Source organism: Eutrema salsugineum, unplaced genomic scaffold (assembly GCF_000478725.1).
Source record: "Eutrema salsugineum unplaced genomic scaffold, Eutsalg1_0 scaffold_9, whole genome shotgun sequence".
NCBI lineage: Eukaryota > Viridiplantae > Streptophyta > Magnoliopsida > Brassicales > Brassicaceae > Eutrema > Eutrema salsugineum.
In genome coordinates this window covers 3,704,736-3,726,893 of record NW_006256342.1, presented here as the reverse complement: position 1 = coordinate 3,726,893, position 22,158 = coordinate 3,704,736, and the positions used below count along the sequence as shown (strand labels likewise).

General features: G+C 35.7%; 2 protein-coding genes across 4 annotated transcripts; one reads left to right on the top strand and one right to left on the bottom strand.

Moving 5' to 3' along the window:
- Window positions 1–2,142: 2,142 nt before the first annotated feature.
- LOC18008006 (protein NRT1/ PTR FAMILY 5.14) lies at window positions 2,143–9,880 on the top strand. Of its 3 annotated transcripts, none has more exons than XM_024150338.1 (5): window positions 2,143–2,403; window positions 2,490–2,707; window positions 2,987–3,504; window positions 3,672–4,107; window positions 9,524–9,880. In XM_024150338.1, exons 1-5 carry the CDS (start codon window positions 2,283–2,285, stop codon window positions 9,842–9,844), a joined length of 1,614 nt encoding a protein of 537 aa, XP_024006106.1. In that variant the 5' UTR covers window positions 2,143–2,282; the 3' UTR covers window positions 9,845–9,880. The 3 variants fall into 3 exon arrangements, with proteins under 3 accessions (XP_024006106.1, XP_006390702.2, XP_024006112.1); XM_006390640.2 differs by having other exon boundaries at window positions 3,633–4,107; window positions 9,524–9,877; XM_024150344.1 differs by lacking the exon at window positions 9,524–9,880 and adding an exon at window positions 9,161–9,430 and having other exon boundaries at window positions 3,633–4,120.
- Window positions 9,881–12,296: 2,416 nt separating this feature from the next.
- On the bottom strand, window positions 12,297–14,839 carry LOC18007941 (O-acyltransferase WSD1). The gene is made up of 7 exons (XM_006390639.2): window positions 14,618–14,839; window positions 13,965–14,537; window positions 13,822–13,888; window positions 13,646–13,725; window positions 13,335–13,544; window positions 13,095–13,232; window positions 12,297–12,591 (listed from the first exon to the last, which is right to left on the bottom strand). Exons 1-7 carry the CDS (start codon window positions 14,804–14,806, stop codon window positions 12,424–12,426), a joined length of 1,425 nt encoding a protein of 474 aa, XP_006390701.1. The 5' UTR covers window positions 14,807–14,839; the 3' UTR covers window positions 12,297–12,423.
- Window positions 14,840–22,158: the final 7,319 nt, after the last annotated feature.

The window sequence follows — 22,158 nt, the reverse complement described above, 5'->3', positions numbered from 1 at the left end:
TACTAGTCGTAGGATATAAATATAAATAAATAAAAAATCTCGAAAAAAAGAAAGAAAATAAATCAATTTATTAAACCTTTGATCTCCGGGTTCAAAGAATCAAAGACCACTTCTCAGACCATGTTTACCAGAAAAATCCATATGGATTTCTTTTAATTATTATAATACTAAAATTCATTTAAGAAACTTACAAAAAAACCTGTATATTTTGATGTATATCGGAGAAACCCAAAAAAGTTTTTTTTTTAAAGAAAATTTAATATAAAAAATAAGAAGTTACAAGGAATTAAAAGGTGCATCCAATAAAAATATGCCACATCATCATGAAAGATCGATCCTTGCAGACCTTAAATAAAGATCGATCTTCCTCCTTCTCTTTCTTTTTCATTAAAATAATATTTTTATTAAGGAGAAACTCAAGGAGAAACCATTGGTCATGCTCTCAATCAACCACAATCAACCACAGCTGATGTGATGTCGGAATTAAATTTGTGATACTTTTCTTATGTCAAAATTAAAGAAAGAAACTCGACTGAAAATCTAACAAAATCAGACACGATTAACTTGTGTATTAATGTGTGTATGTGTGTGAGAGAGAGAGAGACTGTGTGTGTGTTCACGAACTATCGTTCTACGTGTATAGGCTTTTCATAATAATAATGGTACATGTGGTCTTTAATTTACACAACACAATTTCAAAATTTGACGTACGACATGTCTGATTCTGGAGACTGTACAATTACCAGCAAACTAGGGAATGAATTATTGCCAATAAGTGTGCACATATCCAATACAAAAAAGGATATCACTACAAATCTTTCGGACGTATTAAGTCGTTATAAACATCTACGCTTGTTATCGGTGTATATAATCTTTTTTGATAAAGATCGGTGTATATAATTGAGATAAATAAATGAAAAGACAACTAAAATTCACATGTGACTTCATGAACCCTTCATCAAACAACATGTGACTTCATGAATCTATCAGAGGCTCAGATTCATACGTACTAGGTATGATATTCTGGCTATGCAAATAACTTTTAATCCTTCTTGTATCAAACCTTTTAATGATTTATAGACAACTGTAAGCTATTGAAAACATGATATATGTGTGGGCAATGGTGAGACGAACCGCAGGTCCGCAGCCATTGATACAAAGGGTTAATTTTTTGTTTTTACTACTAAATTTGAAAGAAATAATATAAATTCTCAAAATTAGATATATCTAGGCAAACTAAATGAAGTATTTCTTTCTTAAGTGAAAATCTTAAACAAAAATAAAACGAGGATAGCGTACAAAAAAAATGAGAACGACGATAAATGTAATGGTTTTGATATGTTCTATAGAAACTCAGAGCCGCCCTGCCCAACATTCATGAAAATGACAATAAATTAATGGTTTTAACTTTTAACATAATTCTGATCTATAAGAGAGTATATGTAGACATACATAAAAACACTTAATTTGTTAAAACAAATTTTAATTCAATTGTCAATAATAAAGGATAAACACATGCTATATATCAACCATTTCATGGATCATATCAAAACAATATTATGTTGTAACCATGTATATATATATAAAACATATAATATATAACATGATAAATACATGGTACGTACAACTTAAAACAATCATATAGGGGTCGGCGTCTCGATTTTCGGATTAATTACTGAATTATGAGAAATATGAAGAGTATTTTGGATCAATGCATTATGCATTAGCAGATCAATTGCCATGATACACGGACATACTTATAAAATTATATTCGGCATCTCGTAATATACTCTCTTTTCATTAAAAAAAAGAAAAGTTTTGACATGATGTGCATTCTTGGTTCTTGGAGCTTCCAAGGCACAAGTCGTTTGTCCAACAACCGTTAAAGCCTTAAAAGGGACTTTCGGAAGACTTTAAAAACGACAGTGTTTTAAGAAGCAACTAAACAAGAGCCTTGTTGATTTTCTGATGAAGAAGAAATAAACAATAACGTGATTCTTGTAAACCTCACATTCTTAATTATTAGTCGTTTTACTCAAAGAAGACAAACAAAAAACAAAAAAGAATTTGCTAATTAGTTTCCTAATCAACACAATTAGAGTCTGTGAGCGATAAAAGAGTGGTAAGATGAAAAAAAAAATGTCTAAACAAAATTAGACAAAAAATTACGTAATAGCTTTAGCTTCTTCTTCCTTCCAACAGCGAATTACAGTACAGATGCAAGGAGATGAGACAAAAATCTGCCGTTGGTTAATTACTCAAATTCCTCATTCTATACAGAAATGGCGACTAGCGCCGAAACTCCTCTCCAAGAAGAATACGTGATCGACGCTGTTGACCACGACGGACTTGCCGCCGGCAGATCCAATACCGGTAGATGGAGAGCCGCTTGGTTCATAATCGGTACATCAAAACAATTGAGATCGAAAGCTGCTCTGTTTCTTATTTTTTCCTCCAATTTTTTTCTGAATTTCTTAGTATATTCGCAGGTGTGGAGGTTGCGGAGAGGTTCGCTTACTATGGAATCGCATCAAACCTGATTAGCTACCTGACCGGACCTCTTCGTCAATCTACGGCGGTCGCCGCCGCTAACGTCAACGCGTGGTCGGGAATCTCCTGTCTTCTTCCTGTTCTGGGTGCTTTCGTCGCCGACGCTTTTCTCGGCCGTTATCGAACAATCATCATCGCTTCTCTTATCTACGTACTGGTTGGTCTACTATTGTCTCTTCTCATTCCAATTTCGATCTAAATTTGAAAACTTTAGGTGAAGAAATTGAAGAAATCTGTTCATTTCGAGCATAGTATGAGTTTAGATTATGGGTTCCAGGTTTCTTCCGGTTAATGCTTGTTAAAGTACTACCAATTAGTAGCATTTTGGCTTTGATTGTTCTTCACGAAAGAGATGCACTTTATCACGTTATATGCTCAGAGATCAAAAGTTTAGAAGTAGAAAATTTGACTTTAGGTAGTGTGGATTTGATGTCAGGGGATGGCACTTCTGACTTTGTCGGCACTACTGGTTCCGATTACTAGCGAGAATACAGAAGTGACCTCTTCTTCAACTTCTTCCTTGCTCAATGTACTCTTCTTCTTCTCTTTGTACCTGGTAGCTATTGGACAAAGTGGGCATAAGCCTTGTGTTCAGGCTTTTGGGGCAGACCAGTTTGATGAAAAAGATCCAATAGAGAAACGTGACAGAGGCTCCTTCTTCAACTGGTGGTACCTTAGTTTGTCTGCAGGGATCTGTTTGGCCATTGTAGTTGTTGTGTACATTCAGGAAGCTGTGAGCTGGGCACTCGGGTTTGGAATCCCATGTGTGTTCATGTTGATCTCTCTTGTTATTTTTGTCCTTGGGAGAAGGTGTTACAGGTACACCAAAAGAATACCAGAAGAGGAAATCAACCCCTTTGTTAGGATAGGTAGAGTCTTCTTTCAAGCATTCAGGAACCAAAGATCGACTGAGCTGGAGACAAATCCATCTCAAGGATCTCCAGAGAGGCTGAGGTATGTTTGCCTAAAATTCCTACACGGAAAGAGAACAGTACATAAGTAGATGTGAAGAAGATGCACCTTAAAACATGGCTTTTCTGGAATGAAATCATGTTATAGTTCTAAGCCAATTCTTATCATAGGTTACTCAACAAAGCCTTGCTTGCCCCGAATCCATGCAGTGTTAGTGATGTCAATGATGCCACAGCTCTTGTCAGGCTTATCCCACTATGGCTTACAACTCTCGCCTACGCCATACCTTACGCGCAATACACGACTTTCTTCACAAAGCAAGGCGTCACAATGGAAAGAACAATAGCTCCCGGTGTAAAGATCCCGCCAGCTTCTCTTCAGGTCCTTATTGGCATATCCATTGTCCTCTTTGTCCTCATCTACGACCGTGTTTTGGTCCCAATGGCCAGGTCCATAACCAAAGATCCTTGTGGCATCACAACGCTCAAAAGAATTGGAACCGGAATGGTAATAGCAACTCTCACCATGGTGATTGCAGCTCTGGTTGAGACAAAGCGGCTCAAGACTGCAAAAGAACACGGGCTTATAGACCAACCGCAAACAACTGTTCCAATGTCGATATGGTGGTTGATACCTCAGTATCTGTGATAGAGTAAAGATATCGAAAGTAGAGAGAAGGAAGGAAGAAGAAGATCCTTTATTGAGAAGAAATGCGAATTACAAACAAGAGGATCACAATCTCATCTCGATTGGATCAAGATCTCATGACGATCTTCACCGAGCTCATGACGCTCTGATTTATCTAGTTCATAATTCGCGTGAGAGAAAGTAAAATGGCAACAGACTCTATTTATACTTCTTATCTCTCATATTGTTGTAACCGTAACAACCTCCTTATCTATAAGAGTCTTCACTTTCCGTTGACTAACTCCAGCTCTGTTGACTCATTTGCCTTTTGATCTGTTTCTTCATTTCGCTTCTTCTTTCTGTAATACGTGTTGTGTATCTTCTTATCAATACTCCCCCCAACGAAATCAAGCTTGCCCTCAAGCTTGTGATAAGGAAACTGTGTTAATAACACTTTCGTAGGAACCCACGTGTTCTAATAGTCTGGTTTCCCTTCCCATTTCACCAGGACTTCAACTACACCAGAAGGTGAGAAACGCTTATCCAAAATAGCCTCTGGTTCCCACTCTTGTTCCATTATATCAGTCATCGTTGGAGGTAATGGTTGCACCTGATGATTCTTTCCCAATGCCAGTTTTAACTGAGAAATATGGAAGACGTCATGCACTTTAGACTCTTTAGGTAGTTGGAGACGATAAGCTACCTTGCCAATTCTTTCCAGAATTTCATAAGGGCCAAAATATCTTGCGGATAGCTTTTGACAGAATCTCCGAACCACCGTTTGTTGTCTATATGGTTTAAGCTTCAAATACACCTTGTCTCCTACTTCAAATTGGGCCTCTCTTCGGTGTTTATCTGCATTTTTCCTCATCAGATGTTGTGCTTTCTCCAACTGCATCTTTATTAAGCTCAACATCTCGTCCCTTTCTTTTAGCATTTGCTCCAGTTCACAGTTTGTTGTTGATCCTTTCTCATAACGAACTAGAGCTGGAGGATCTCTTCCGTACACAACTTTGAATGGAGTGGTCTGTAGTGATGTGTGATACGTCGTGTTGTACCACAGTTCTGCCCAAGTCAAGAACTTGTGCCACGTTTTCGGGTGTCCTGAAGCAAAACACCGAAGGTACGTTTCCAGACATCGGTTTAGGACCTCCGTTTGTCCGTCCGTTTGAGGATGGAACGCGGTACTATAGTTCAGTTTAGTACCTGACAGCTTAAACATATCCTTCCAAAACGCACTCAGAAATATGCGATCTCTGTCGGAGATTATCGACTTCGGAAACCCATGTAACTTCACAATTTCTGACAAAAGTTTCTGTGCCACATCTACGGCTGTAAACGGATGGCGGAGACCCACAAAATGTGCGTATTTACTCAGCCTGTCTATTACCACCAAGACCACGTTAAATCCCTGCGATGTTGGCAACCCTTCTACAAAGTCCATACATATGTCTTCCCATATTTGAGTAGGTATAGGTAGAGGTTGCAATAGTCCGGCTGGTGTCAGTGTTGAGTACTTATGTTGTTGACAAATTTCACACTCTGCAACGTATTTCTGAATCGTCTTGAACATTCCAGTCCAATAGAACACCTGTTGTATCCTCTTCACTGTTTTTAGGACCCCTGAATGTCCACCAAGCTTACCATCGTGGTATTCCCGCAAAATTATCGGAATGAATACTGACTGTTGTGGAATCATCAAACGCCTTCTGTACCACACGTGACCATTCAGCACTTCATAACCTTGAATCTTATTCTGACCTCGTTGAATTTTTTCTGCTAATTCCCGAAGTGTTTGATCTTCCTCAATTTCCTTATACAAATCTTGTAGCTGTAACACTGAAGGAACTGCTAGAGTCAATAAAACTGTGTTCAACGAACCCAATTCAGCTGGTAGCATTTTAGATAATCCGTCAGCTGCTTTGTTCTCACACCCTGGCTTGTAAAAAATGTCGAAATCAAACCCCAATAGCCTTGTTAACCATCTTTGATACTCCATATTCACCTCCTTCTGTTCTAACAAAAACTTCAAGCTTCTCTGATCAGTATGAACCACAAATTTTCGGCCCAACAAGTAATGTTTCCATTTCTGCACTGCCATTACGATTGCCATCAATTCTCGTTCATATGCCGGCTTCATTTGTTCTCGAGTTGTTAAACCGTGACTGAAAAAAGCTATAGGTTTTCGATCCTGCATCAGAACTGCTCCCAAACCGAAACCCGAAGCATCCGATTCTACAACAAAAATTTTCTCAAAATCTGGTAGTGCCAATACCGGAGCCGAGATTATCGCTTCTTTGAGTTTATTAAATGCTTCTTGTGCTTCTGGTGACCACTGGAAGTTATCTTTCTTCAATAGTTCTGTTAATGGCTTTGCTAATACCCCATATCCTCTCACAAACTTCCGGTAATACCCTGTCAATCCCAGAAAGCCTCTTAGTTGCTTGATGTTCTTAGGTGTTGGCCAACGTTTCATCGCTTCTGTTTTTGTGGAATCAGTTGCTACTCCTTCTTTTGATATAATATGGCCAAGGTATTCTACCTGAGGTAAGCCAAACATACATTTTTTCTTGTTGGCGAATAGCTGCTGTTTTGCAAAAACTCTCAATACAGCTGCCAAATGTTCTACATGTTGAGAAACATCCTTGCTATACACCAACACGTCGTCAAAAAACACTAGAACAAATCCTCGCAAGAACGGTTTGAAGACAGTGTTCATGAGTGCTTGGAAGGTTGCTGGAGCATTTGTTAGGCCAAAAAGCATAACTAGAAACTCGTAATGGCCTTCCACTGTTCGAAACGCTGTTTTTTCTATGTCTTGTTCTTTCATTAGAATTTGATGGTACCCTGAACGTAGATCGAGTTTGGAAAACACTGTGGCACCATTCAATTCGTCCAGGAGTTGATCAATTACTGGTATGGGAAACTTGTCCGGCACTGTGACCCTATTTAGAGCTCTGTAATCAACACAAAACCTCCAAGAAGCATCCTTTTTCTTTACCAAAAGAACAGGACTCGAGAAAGGGCTTGTGCTTGGTCTAATGATACCCGACTTGAGCATGTCGTTTACCATACTTTCCATTATTACCTTACTCGCATGAGGGTAACGATAAGGTCGGACTGATATCGCATTAACTCCTGGTTGTAGCACAATGGCATGCTCGTGTCCACGTGCTGGAGGTAATCCTTTTGGAACTGCAAATACTTCTTCAAACTGTTCCAAAACGGCTGTTACCTCAGGTGGAATTTTAAACGGAATCGGTGACACATCCGCACTGGACAATACAAGACTTCTCCTCCCTTGAAATCCAGTGTTTTGTGTATAGGATAATGATTTAAAGGATAGTTTGGGGAAGTGTAGAGATGGATCACCCCATAGTGTTACCATTTTCCCTTGGTGAACAAAAGAGAGTTCCTGCTTCTTCCAATCGATCTCACACTTGCCCAAAGTCTCCAACCATTGTATTCCTAGAATAACATCCACCATTCCCAATTCCAATGAGATGAAGTCAGATGTGAAATTTTCGTTAGACAGTTGAAATATCACTGCTGGGCATATTCCGCTGCCTTTAATAGTTACACCATTGCCTAATAACACATCTAAGTTGCTGTCTGCACAAACTTTCAACCGCAACTTCTTCACAATTTCTGGAGATATGAAATTGTGGGATGCTCCACTATCGAGCATGACTATCACCTCAAGTTTGCCTATTCGACCATGTAGTTTAGTCGTTTTAGGTGAGTGCATTCCCAAAAATGAGTTGAGAGATAACACCATGAATTCAGTAGTTACTAGAGCTTGTTCTCCTTCGTATTCCTCATCTTCACTAGCCAGAACTTCCAAGTCGTATCCATTTATTACCGTTAAGATTTTCAGTTCTTTCATCGGACATTCTCTTCCATGAGTTCTTGACCACTTTGCTCCACATTTAAAACATAACCCCTCTTTCCTCATTGCATCCAGCTGTAGATCTGAAAATCGTTGTCGAGGTCTCAGATCGTTTCTCGCTTGTGTTGTATTCTCCTTCAACTGGTTTGTTTCTTTAACTGTTTGGTGTGACTTGTGAGCCTCTGTCCAGTTCGTGTTGTTCCCCCTCGACACAATGTTTCTCGAGCTGTTGTAGTTCGTAGAGTTTCGTAATGGACCACCTTGTCTTGGAAAACGAATTTCTTCTTTCCCAGATTCACCAACCACTTTACAGAATGTACTGGTTTCCATTCGTAGCACTGCTGATATATGAACCCTTAATCCTTGTGGTTCTTTCATTCTGATAACCTCTTGCATCTCTGGACTCAATCCTTTGTAGAAGATTCTTATCAGATATCTGTCATCTAGTCCTGAAACCAGCGATGATAACTCCTCAAATTCAGAGACATAGTCGCTCACTGACCCCGTTTGCTTGAGTGATAACAGTCTTGTTTCTGGTTCTTCTTCTATCGTTTCTGCAAACCTCACTAACAGCTTTTCTTTAAATTCTCTCCAATCTCGAAAACCATTTCGCTGTATCTCCCATCCAAACCATTTCCGCACTTTACCAGAAAGACTCAGTGCTACCAAATCCAACTTCTCATTTTCTGTATAACGGCCAACCATGAAGAAGTGTTCTACATCTGTAATCCATTCGTATGGTTGTTTTCCGTCGAAACTAGGCATCTCAATCTTTTTGAGCATACTATCGCGATTTGCAACATTCAAATTCCCAGATCGATAACCTAACGATTGTTCATTCCGGTTTTGTTCCAGTTGATTAGATCGTACCTGATATTGTGTTTGAGCTGGATTCATGTCATCCGAGTTTCGAGAACCTCCATTGCTCGAGCTTGGTGTCAATTTTTCGATCATCGCCATCATCGTATTTAATTTCTTGTCCATTTCGGAGATTCGCGTCTCCGTCTGAACTTTCGATTCACATAATCGCTTGAGTCCTCCATGTAGCACTTCTACTCGTTCTCTGAGCTCCGTCGCAGGTTCCGAGCTGTAATCGTCCCCAATTGTATGTATCGGCGTCGTTTCGCCGTTCGACATCGCGTTTGATTCGTCGAGTTTCACCGCACCAATGATAGAGTAAAGATATCGAAAGTAGAGAGAAGGAAGGAAGAAGAAGATCCTTTATTGAGAAGAAATGCGAATTACAAACAAGAGGATCACAATCTCATCTCGATTGGATCAAGATCTCATGACGATCTTCACCGAGCTCATGACGCTCTGATTTATCTAGTTCATAATTCGCGTGAGAGAAAGTAAAATGGCAACAGACTCTATTTATACTTCTTATCTCTCATATTGTTGTAACCGTAACAACCTCCTTATCTATAAGAGTCTTCACTTTCCGTTGACTAACTCCAGCTCTGTTGACTCATTTGCCTTTTGATCTGTTTCTTCATTTCGCTTCTTCTTTCTGTAATACGTGTTGTGTATCTTCTTATCAATCTTTTGCTGGGATTGGCCGACGTATTCACATTAGTTGGAATGCAAGAATTCTTCTACAGCCAAGTCCCCACCGAGCTGAGAAGCATTGGTCTCGCATTCTACTTAAGTGCTTTGGGCGTAGGAAGCTTATTGAGCAGCTTACTTATCTCTCTGATCGACTTGGCCACTGGAGGAGACGCCAGAAACAGCTGGTTCAACAGTAATCTGAACAGAGCCCATCTTGATTTCTTCTATTGGTTACTTGCGGTTATTAGCGGCGTGGGTTTCTCGGCGCTCTTGTTCATTTCTAAGTCGTATATCTATCGCCAGGTGAACGGGGTGTAGTAGTCTTGCAGCTTTTATTGGACTGTGATTCGTATTGCAGTGAAATATGTGGTTTATAATCAATCTTTTGTTGACTCAATTACACACGTCTTTCAACCTCAGTTGTTTAAAGCTCAACGAAAGAAAAACATTTTTCTTTTTTTTTTTGTTCTTTTAGTTCAGTATCACATATTTTGGTAAAATAACAAACGTTAATTAATGCATACAAGATGAATTTTGATTAAAATGCATGATATTGTTAAAAATTCACTTGGACCAAATAAATACAAACTAAACTAAGCATTCAATCCTGCGAGCAGTGGCGGAGCCATAATTTTTTTTCATTGGAAACAAATAAGAGTATATATAATTTTAGAAGTAGGGGCATTGATATTTGGCTTTAATAAACTACACCAAAATTTTAAAATCAATGGGGGCGAATGACCCTATGTTAGACAAAGTGGCGGAGCCACATACGTTGAGTCAGGATAAATTTAAAAAAATTAGTGTAACTTATTAAAGCTTACTGTTAATATTCTCATTCATAAAATCATATGTCTTTATATCTCCCTAACAAAAAAAATTCTAGCTTCGCCACTGCCTGCGAGCACAGTTTTCGATGGTAACACCATCACTGCAAGACGACGGAAACTACATTTTGGAAACTTAATGTCGCTTTGGCTGAGATAATCTAACTTCTTTCTGCACAGTAGTATTGCTCTCCTTGTTTTTCAATTCTTATTTTTTTTGCCAACGAAGCATTGTATTAGGTTGTCATCTTTGTACCACCTTGCATTTCATTTTCAATGATAGTAACATCTTTAGCCAAAAAAAAAACTAAACATAACGTACTGGTCGTGGAACAAACGTAGGGTCTACAAACCGAGAGAATATAATGCATTGGTCTAATGGCGGTATGGAACCAATGCATGCTGTTGGTCCTGAAGGGCTGAACGCGCTAAAATTATTGGTTTGAAAGAGGGCATGAAAAAATTGTAAATATTATCAGGCCTGGTCTAATGTTTTTAATAATTGGATTGTGCCCTACCCACAACTAAAACTTAGGTTTTTTGTTAGTGTAAATAAATATTAAGAAAAAAATTTCTTTAAAATTGGCATTCAAAATTTTGAATTAATAAGAGCAACTCCAATCGAACACTATAAAACTATATTTGGCGTGTGTCAAGCTCCAACCGAACGACATCTTCAAGACCAATTTCTTTTTTAGATTTTTATGTTGTAACACTATTCACAAAACTCTAAATATATATATATATATTATAATATAAATTTTATATTTTTTATTAACTGATTAAGTTTTATAACTATAATTAATATACCATATTTTTTTTTCTTATCATTTGTAGTAATATGAGATTTTAATTTTAATTAATATGAAATATTCATTGTAATTAATATGAATACACAAAATGTTTAAATTAATACACCCTATCATTGAGTTTAAATAAAGTTCAATTAAAAACACTGAAAACATAAAATTACAAAATTAAAATCAAACAAAACATATTAAACTTAATGAATAGATATTGAACAAACATATTGAACTTAAACAAACACACATTATAAGACATTAGACATTAAACAAACATAATGATATTGAACAAACATATTGAACTTTTTTATCAAAAAAAAACATATTGAACTTTGTTGATGCATGCCTTTGTTTTTGTCTTAGTGGATCTCTTTGCATGTTGTTTTTGTTGTTATTTTCACGGTATGAAGGTTTTGTGTTGGGTTGTCGAATGTCATATGTATATACAGTATCTTCTAATTAATTAGGCCATGCCAAAACTTTTGGGTTAGAACTCTTGGTTCTTGCGTATGTATACATGAAACTTCATATTTCTTCCGTTTCACACAAATTTTTTTATTTAGTTTCACAATAAATGCCATTTTAAATTGATGGAATCCAGAAGATTAAAAATTCAGGCGAAAGTTAACATAAACAAATAAACTCGGAAGTTTAAAATGGTTTTAATGGATTATTTTATCCATACAATGTGACTTTAAAAGCCATACAATGTTACTTAATTATTTATTATTATATGAAAAAAAGGAAAGCTGCAGCATTGATTACGTTCCCTAGCTAACCTACTGCATTAGAACATTATTGTCGCCCTCAAATGTAGTTATGCCATTTTAAATCGATGGAATCCACTTGCAAAAAATGAAAGAGCCGGGATCCTTTAATTTTAAGTTTTGACATCGTCACGTCTGAGACTTGAGGAAATGGATTGAGACAATACAACACATTCGTACAAACATTTATGGATGAATGTTGAGAGGTGCTCTAAAATTCTAAAAAAGTATTCATCAAAAGAAAAAAAAAAATCTTTCTAAATAGGTTCCACTAATTCACATACAGTAGTTTTTCTTTATTTAATTTTAAATAACGGTAACCATTTTATTTATTGAAAACGAAATCGTCCGTTACATATTACAGATGATAAACTCAGGATGAGCTATAAGTAGACAAAGTATTGAAAATAATTACATGGCTCAATTGAATATTTGATTATACATGTAAATAAGGGTTCTTCATTTTCCATATATATATATATATATTTAAAATATTTTGTTTAAACCTTTGAAGGATGAAACAACTTTTTTGGAGCAGCAGAACTCATCATGCCGAGAGCTTCGATGATGAGATCACAAAGGTGATGCGGGTCTGGAATCACGTCGAGATCAACATTAATGTTGATTATAAGTTTGTCCACATAGCTCTGAATACTGATAACGAGCGCCTTTTCAACAAAACAAAAAAAAAAAATTCTTCAGTTAAGGTTGCATTTTGTTTACTACATGTTTAACTAATTCTAGTAAGAATTTTTCGGTGTGGCTGTGGTTTCATGAGGATTTAATTTGTTCTACAATTCTTCGAGAGGGATAATTTTGAGGAAATATGTGGGATCCATATAACTAAAATTAATTAACATGTTTTCTCATGTATATGGTTCAAAAAAGTTTTCAATAATGAGGAATTGAATATTCTTCGTCAATTATTTTCTTGTATATAGGTTAGTATAGGTCACCATTGATCATGAGTTATGATATGTTGTACATTAGTTTTTACTAGTGCTGTTCCTATGTTACTATTTGGATTCGAATCCGGTAGAGTGCGTGCGTAAGTTGTAAAATAAAAAATAGAAGCCATCATTAGTAGCCTTATTTGCTAAGAAATTCAATAAATGTGATTTTTGGGTAATGGTTTCAAAGAAGGTTTTGTGTGTAAGGAGAGATATAGTACCTGTGGGATACCAAAGGTACTTGCAGCAATGTAAGATATTTGATGGCCAAAAAAACTAATTTCTTCGACAGGACCAACCACATTTGAGAATACCACTGTTGTGCTACCAAATATCCTCTTTACAAGGTTTTTGAGTGCCTGTTTTCCAGCCCCATGCATTCAGATAAATGTCGATTAGATGTATAAAATACATAGTATTAGATTTGTTACTATCAAGATAATGTTAATTTCGTAGCTTACTGTAAGTCCAAAAACCTCCATGGTCAATTTGAGCAATCCAAAGGAAAATAGAGGTTCTAGGGAAAGTTTTTTACGATCCATAGTAGTTTTAGCCTGTCGAACATATTCAAGAATATCATCCTCTGACTTCATCCACAAAGGAATCAGAACATAACCTATTGAGTTTCCCCATCTGCACTTAGAACCTTTTGCCATCATATTAGCCAAATCCTGTATACAGTATTAGATTTGTATGTTAGATTATGACTATTTCAAATAAGATAAATAGCGAAAAAAACAATTGGTTAGGACCAGGGTATGTCATTCATCACCTCGATATCTTTATTTGGCCTGAGGTTGAAAAAAACAACACCATAAATAGTTTTTCTTGTCTTTAAAGTTGTTTCAAGATCTGTTCACAAGTTTGAGAATATGCAAGAAATGCTAACAAATGTTATTTTATATTATTAAAGAAGAGTAGTAAAAAAAAAGAAGATGACTAAATTACCATATCTTTGATTCAAATATCGTGAAAGACCCGCTTGTACCATCCCAAAAAGAACATCATTTACCGTCTATACAAAAAGAGAATAAACATAAAAATTCAATCTTTCAAAAAGAAAACAAAGGAAATTAATCAAGCGAGCGTACCATATTCAAGGCGTTCTTCACGTTTTTGACCTCATCCAAACTAATGATCCGATGAATAAACTTATTGGTGCTAAGTGTAACTCCTGGTTTACCCATTAGATAAGCTGTGGTGTCCCCTGCGAAACATATAATAACCATAGCCTTGATAACTTCAATACAAGTATGGAACATTAGTCTTAAAATGAACCATAACCAAGCAACCAACGACCAACAAGCATTCTTAGCTTTGCTTTTTTTCGGAGCCACAAAAGTAGGCAATGCCTCGGGATCACATGTTTTTCGAGTACAAGCAAGTAAAAGAGACATAAGAGACATCCCATCGCCCAAAGAATGATGGAACCTAGCAATAGCGATAGATTCCGCATTTGATGTCTTAAGTTTCAACAGGTGAAACTCCCATAAAGGCTTGGACATATCCATCGGAGAAAGAGCCATGTTTGATGTATAATCCTCTAGAAATTCATCAGGATTCTCAATGTTGGGATCTATTTCCGGAACAATTACGTGCTCTTCCACGTTTACTTTGGTTGGAATCCATCTAGCTTTTCCTTTGCGCTCACCATGACCCGTCACCTACATGTATATAAAACTTAACCTATAAGCGAAGAAAATGTGTGCATCAATGTCTATGTGTGTGTATATTCATTACCGACCAGTATGCTAGAGAAGCGTGGATGGTTAATCAATGTGTTCTTTAATCCTTCAACAACGGTTGATGGATCGCCTTCGGTTTTGCATCCAATGGTTACAATGTTGAAGACGTCGAGACCCGGCAAGCTGAACAGCTGTGCAAATGGACTGACTGGCTCCTCTCCTTCCATCACTTGCTTTTTGATTGCCATCTCTCGATCTGTTTTATATTCGGGTTATATGTGATTTCAAAAAGGGCATATGCGAACGGTTTTATAGATAGCTATTAGTATATGTTGTTGCACTTAAATGAGAGTTTTGAAAATATAGTGCTCTTACTCAATTTCTTGATAGTACCTATTTTCTTTAACTTGTATGAAGTTTTGGGTGAGGATCTTGTAAATTTGATATAGAAGAAATATTTTCTTTTGTGGAAGTTCTCTTAGCTTACTGGTTAATGGGTTCATTAATGTTTTTACACTAAAAGATCTGAGTTTGAGTTTTGAGTTTTGGAAAGTGCAATTTATTATTAATTTGCAGATTAATGTGCAGATTAATGGAGACAAGCTTACATGAGAGATTTATCTGTTGTAGAATTGTCGATGTAATAATTCTCATAATTTATAATAGAATAATAGGTCAGTGTTATATATTTCCTTTTTTTATCTTTCTATTTTTTCTTTCATATTTTATCTTTAATTGATACTAATTACAGATAAAAAAAAATTCGCATTATGTTATTCAGCTTTAAATTTGATCATCTATTTCAAAATCTACGACGTTTTACAAGATATATAGTTTATATGAGTTTTTATATTCTCTACATCTCTTATAGACTATAGTTGTAAGTAGATTCATGGGATATTTTTCTTTTACTCCTCGTGAGAGAAGAAGAGAGAAGAAGTTGATACTCCTCGCGAAGGAATAAGACACGATTTAAAGGTTTGATTAGTATGTGTGTGTGTTTGTTTGTGTGTTCAGAAACTGGCCACCTATTTCGAAAATGATGTAACATTTATGTTTTTGTGGCAACTTATAGCATAACGTTTCTGGATACTAAGAAGGCCAATCACGCCAGTAGTTGAGCAGTAGACAAATGTGTAACTCTATCACTATAAGAAAACATGTCGAAAACCTACGGAAAATATCGTTAGAAAATTAATAGAAAACGATTTTTTTTTTTATCAAATTCCTACGAAATTTTGTCATAGGAAATTGGCAGTCGAAAATTGTAAAAGATAAAAAAAATGGTAAAAAAGTTTCTACAAAAATATTGGTAAGACAGTTTTCTACGGAAATTTTTACTACTAAATTACTACCATTTTCTATCGATTAGTGTTTTTTAATTTCTTACGAAATATTATTTACATATTTCCTACGAATTTTTCACTAATCTTTTACTACCAATTTCTACCAATATAATTTTATAAAATCAAAAATTAAATTAATATCAGAAATTGAATTTAAATTAAAATATAAATTGATTATAAATTTGATTAATAAAATATATACAAAAACAAAATAAGTTCACTAATTACTATGAACCTAAAATTTGACTAAGTAATTATTAACTAGAGGGAAAGAAGGTGAAGACTCTTATTTATAATGCAACTTCTTCACCTAAATTATCTTAGATTGCCGATGTGAGACAAACCAAAAAACATAGTTTTCTACGGAATTTCTACGATTTTTTTATAAACAATATTTCGTAGGAAATTCGTACAAAATTTTAATTGTGTTCTATTTATAATGCAACTTTTTCATCTAAATTATTTTAGATTTTTGATGTGGGACAAACCAGAAGACATATTTTCCTACAGAATTTTTATGGTGTTTTTACAAATAATATTTCGTAGGAAATTCGTAAGGCAATTTCCTATGAAAGTTCCACCAGCGTAACAGTCAATTGGATCCTACCATTTTCTTACCAAATTTTGACTGTATTTTCTATGAATACAAATTTGGTAGGTTATTGGTTGGATATTTTCCTACTATTTTTTGACATTTTCTTTTTATAGATAATTTCTTACCTATTTCTTATTATTTCTATTTTTTTATCATAATTACTTAAAAAATTGGTTAAAAACATTTCTACCAAATGTTTTCCTAAAAATTTTCATAAGAATATGACATGTAATCTTATAGTGCATTGGAAGCAATTGCCATCTGGAGACATGAGGACTGAGGGCATGTTTATTTTTGTGTAGGTACAGCCAAGAGATCAGACTATAATCCAAGCCGGTCCACAACATCATCCGAGATATCGCAAGTTCTACACTCTTATTTAACCACACGGTTCCCTTACGTTCAATCTTGAGCTTTCTAATCTCATATTTTTGTAACTCGACCAAAACGGTCAAACCATTATTAAAAAAGCAATGTGGACAATTCAACTTACTAAACACTTACATTGATGCAGAAACAGAATCACCGTTCCATAAATGAGTTAGATGTGGCGTTGTGGAAGGGCAAGAGTGGGGCTTTCAAACCCAAATTTTCATCGACAGATACATGGAATAATATACGTGAGATACGACCGAAGGTTATTTGGGACAAAGGAATCTGGTTTCCACATGCCACACCGAAATATGCTTTTGCTGTATGGCTAGCAATGCACAATCGATTATCTACAGGCGATAGGATGCAACACTGGAGAGGAAATAGCAACACAAGCTGTGTTTTTTGTGCAGCTCCGATGGAGTCAAGAGACCATCTCTTTTTCACAACGCAAGTATGGGAAAGGTTGGTAAAAAAGCTGCTCCTTCATCGGTATGAAAGCGATTGGGATAGAATACAGACACTCTTAATCGAACCCGATAGAGACTGTACTCGACACTTCCTTGTACGGTACGCTTTTCAAATTTCGGTGCATACTCTCTGGCAAGAGAGAAATGGACGACGCCATGGAGATTCTCCCTCGACGATTCACAGACTCGTTAAGATCATTGACAAAAACATCAGAACCCAGCTTTGCTCGATTCGCAACAACGGAGACAATCAATATGAAGATGGTCTTCGTGTTTGGTTTTCAACAAGATAGTAGCTAAGAAAATTGTTTTTTCTTTGATTAAGCTCTAAAACGACCAGAAAAGTTGTAAACAAGTTTTTTTCTTTTGAATATAATTTAACATTAGATTCAAAAAAAAAAAAAAAAAAAACTTACTAAACACTTTTGTTCAAAAAAAAACTTACTAAACACTTATATGTGAATAACGGGTCATTTTCAAATTCATTTTTACAACACACCAACAGTTACTATGTGTGATGCCGTTATATTCACATTTATATTCACATAGTAACCAGTAACCTACATTTAGGTTTCCCATGAACTGATATATATATCACACACCCAAAATTATCTTAATCCACCTCAATGCGATGACCGCAGAGCTGTTATAATGCCGTTTAAGAAGAATATATTTTTGTGAATGTATTTATCAAGAAAAAGGTTTGTGAATGGAGTTTGTGATATTTGTGTTCTACCGTAGAGAAACAATGTATTATATATAGTAAATTTTGTGTTCAATAAATAAATAAATATATAAGAAAAGTTTGTACACTGTAATACTGGATTAGCATCTTATGTTATAAAACTGTAGTTCTATGTGATTTGGAATGAGGAAAAACCATTCAAATGTTGCTTTGGACGCCATCTCTATATGTTTTGTGGGTTTGGATTTCATTCGGATTTAGCGTATAGCAATCCATGTTAACAGATCCTCCACAGCGAGAAGTTCTGCACCATGGCTAAATATTTTGGGTTAATGTTTCATATATTGTTTTCCCCTATAATCGGATGATTCCATACGAAATCTAAACTAATATTTGAAATTTATAGAACACATGGTACAGTATAATATCAAAAATTAATATTCCATAAACTAATAAGCACATTTATAAATTTTGGGGCTATCATTTAGCAAAAAAAAAATATTTGGGGCTATGAAAAAAAAATAATTAATGAAAGCTGGTATATGATTAATAGTGAAGCTACACCCACTAGTACTCGAGATGATGAAATGATAAATGGTGGGGTATAGGTAAATCAACATCTATCGAACATGTTTCTACAAAGATAACACATATATCATATGATATGAAATAACATATACTTAGCATCGTTTTAGTGTTATTTTTTTTCAAAAGACTATTTGTTTTATATTATTAATGCGATTTGTGAAACTAATTTTAGAACTTGTCATTTACCTAAAGCTAATAATCTTTGTATTTAATTCGTTTTGAATTAATTATGAGTGTTTTAAATATATGTATATTAATTTCGTTTAAAATATTTTTTAATAAGTGTGAAATATGTTAAAATGACACTTTTTAATGTTTATGAAACAAATAAATTAAAATAGGAATTTTGTATAGGTAGCTTTTTTTTTTTTATATGATCTCGACATCAAACATTTTCTTTAAAATAGGTATTGAAAACAACATTTTATTGAAAATCATTATACATAGATAAAACAAATTTCCTAGGAAACGGAATATTTGATAAGAGTTTTGCATGATAGGTTCTTTTCCATCTATACAACATACACATCATTAAAAAAATTTATTGAAAACAACATTGATCATAAGAAATGGAATAAGTAATAAGAGTTTTGCATGAGTAGGTTCTCCATTCAACATTTCGTGTTTAAACATCTGAATCAGCAGAGCTTATTTCTTCGGCTTTGGATTTCATCATGTGAAGAGCTTCGACTATGAGATCACAAATGTGATGAGGGTCTGGAATCACGTCGAGATCAACTCCAAGATTGATGATAGCTTTGTTTACATAGCTCGTTATGTGGACAATGAGTGCCTTGTCCCACAAACAACATATTGTTCGTTTCGTCGAGTTTATTCGTTTAAACATAATTAGACCATCTCCAATGAGGTTCTTACTAATTTTTTAATCATAAATTTTGTTTTAAGAACCTCATTTAGAGTTTTAATTTCGTCATCTTCCAATGGTTAAACACTCAAGTGGAGTTCTTAAAAAAAAGTTTAAATATAATTTTTGAAGTGTTTCTCATATAATTTATGTTTCTGGATTTTATCCCAAATACAATGTTTAACATTACTCTAATTCAAAGTCGTCTAGTTCTACAGAGACTTTGTTGTGAGGATCCTGGAGAAAAGCAAAAAACTTTGATTATTTATTGTTACAAAAAAGGAGATCATCAAGCGAGAAAGTTTCAAAATTCATAGTTTTTGAAACTTGAAGCATAAATGCAAATGATACACTTGAAGAAATATGATCTTAAAATATGCTGCACGTTACATTACATGTTTTCGTTTGGTGGCTGCATTTCTTGAAGTTGAATGAGCAGTCCCAAGAAAGCTGTTGATCCTATTCGGAGGTAGATTTCCTTCACCATAAGAGTTGCTTCTTGAAGTTGAAGCCACGTTCGCGGATAGGCCGGTCCTCTTTGGAGCAGAGATGCTAGACAAGACAGAATATTAGTGAACGGAGTTAGGGAACTCAGAGGATAAATAATGTGGATCCAGAGAGAAGAGTCATAGAGATTCCCGGAGTCAGAGTATGTTACCTGATACTCTTCTGAACCGTGTTCCTTTTAATCGCAGTAAGATTTTTCAATTCACCACTAGAGTTGCTTCTTAAAGTTGAAGGCACGTTCACAGATAAGCCGGTACTCTTTGGAGCAGAAATACTAGACAATATAGAATTTAAGTCAATGGAGTTAGAGAAACGATGAATGCTTTAGAGATGGTAGATACCCGAGAGTCAGATTTTGTTACCTGAAACTCTTCTCAATAACGTGAAATTACAAGAATCACGTAATTGTTGGCACTACTGGTTCGGATTACTAGCGAGAATACAGAAGTGACCTCTTCTTCAACTTCTTCCTTTTTTTTTGGAATTTAATGTTAAATTATATTCAAAGAAAAAAACAACGTTTTCTTACATCTTTGATCAAACTTTTTTGGTTTCTAATAAAAACAATCTACTAAAAACTAATCTCTGAGTGATTATCTTGTGGAAAACCACAGCTCCAAACCCTCTGTATATCGCAGATCACCATTACTGCGAATCGAATAGAGCTGGTTTCTTATGTTCTTGTCGATCATTTTGCTAAGCCGGTAGACTGTAGATGGCTTCTGCCCGTGTTTCCTGTTGTTTCTTTCACGCTATATTGAGTGAATCGCAATCTGGAAAGCGTATCGGACAAGAAGGTAGGTGACTGTTCGGTTTTGGAATGGCTGGACGAGCATCGCTGATAAATCCTCTCACTCCCATACGTACTGATCAATAAGAAGACCTTTTACCAGTTTCTCCCATATCTGCCTCGAGAAAGAGCAGCGAAAAAAGAGGTGATTCCTTGTCTTTAAATCCTCCAACTTCAACTTCTTCCTTGCTCAATGTACTCTTCTTCTTCTCTGTAACTGGTGGCTACTGGACAAAGTGGGCATAAGCCTTGTGTTCAGGCTTTTGGGGCAGACCAGTTTGATGAAAAAGACCCAGAAGAGAAACGTGATAGAGGCTCCTTCTTCAACTGGTGGTACCTTAGTATGTCTGCAGGGATCTGTTTGGCCATTGTTGTTGTTGTGTACATTCAGGAAGCTGTGAGCTGGGCACTCGGGTTTGGAATCCCATGTGTGTTTATGTTGCTCTCTCTTGTTTTTTTTGTCCTTGGGAGAAGGTGTTACAGGTACACCAAAAGTAGACCAGAAGAGGAAATCAACCCCTTTGTTAGGATAGGTAGAGTCTTCTTTCAAGCATTCAGGAACCAAAGATGGACTGAGCTGGAGGCAAATCCATCTCAAGGATCTCCAGAGAGGCTGAGGTATCAAACGGAGGTAGGGCCTACAAACCGAACCAGTGCATTTTCACGATCTGAATGGCTAACGCGCTAGGATCAATATTGGTTTGAGAGAGACATGAAAAAAGTAAATATTATTAGGCCTGGTCTAATGTTTTTTAATATTTGGATTGTGCCCCACCCACAAGGACATCTCCATCGCTGCTGATCTCCTTAGGGGATCATAGGATTATTTTATTAATTTTTGTTTAGTTTTGGAACAGTGATGAACTTCTCTTTATAATCGACCTCCAACCCTGAACTTATTATTATTATTATTATTATTAAATTGTTTCTACATTTCCTCAAAACCGAATCAAAATATGCCACATATCCGATGATACTCACTTGATACGGATTCATCAATATCACTGGGAAAATACCGTATCACTAGTTTTAAACTTTTTAATTATTTTAAATCCAACAAATTAAGCCGGGTTCACCTATGGAGATGTTCTAAGTCCCCGATTCGCCGATTATCATGTTTACCCCATGGACCGAGCTAAGTATCCTGATATTATATTATTATTATTTTTGCATTAAAACGAACAACAAAAGATAAATATATAACGATCGAGTGGTTTCATTTTTTGGCAGGGTGTGAGATGAAGATATATAAATATATTTTTTTCCTAAAATTTGTAAGTTGAGTATTATCATCATCTACCAAAAGATAATATCGAAATTAATTCTGCCTAAAGGACACTATTCAAACGACACTATTCACCAGGAAGGGACCATCTAACCCC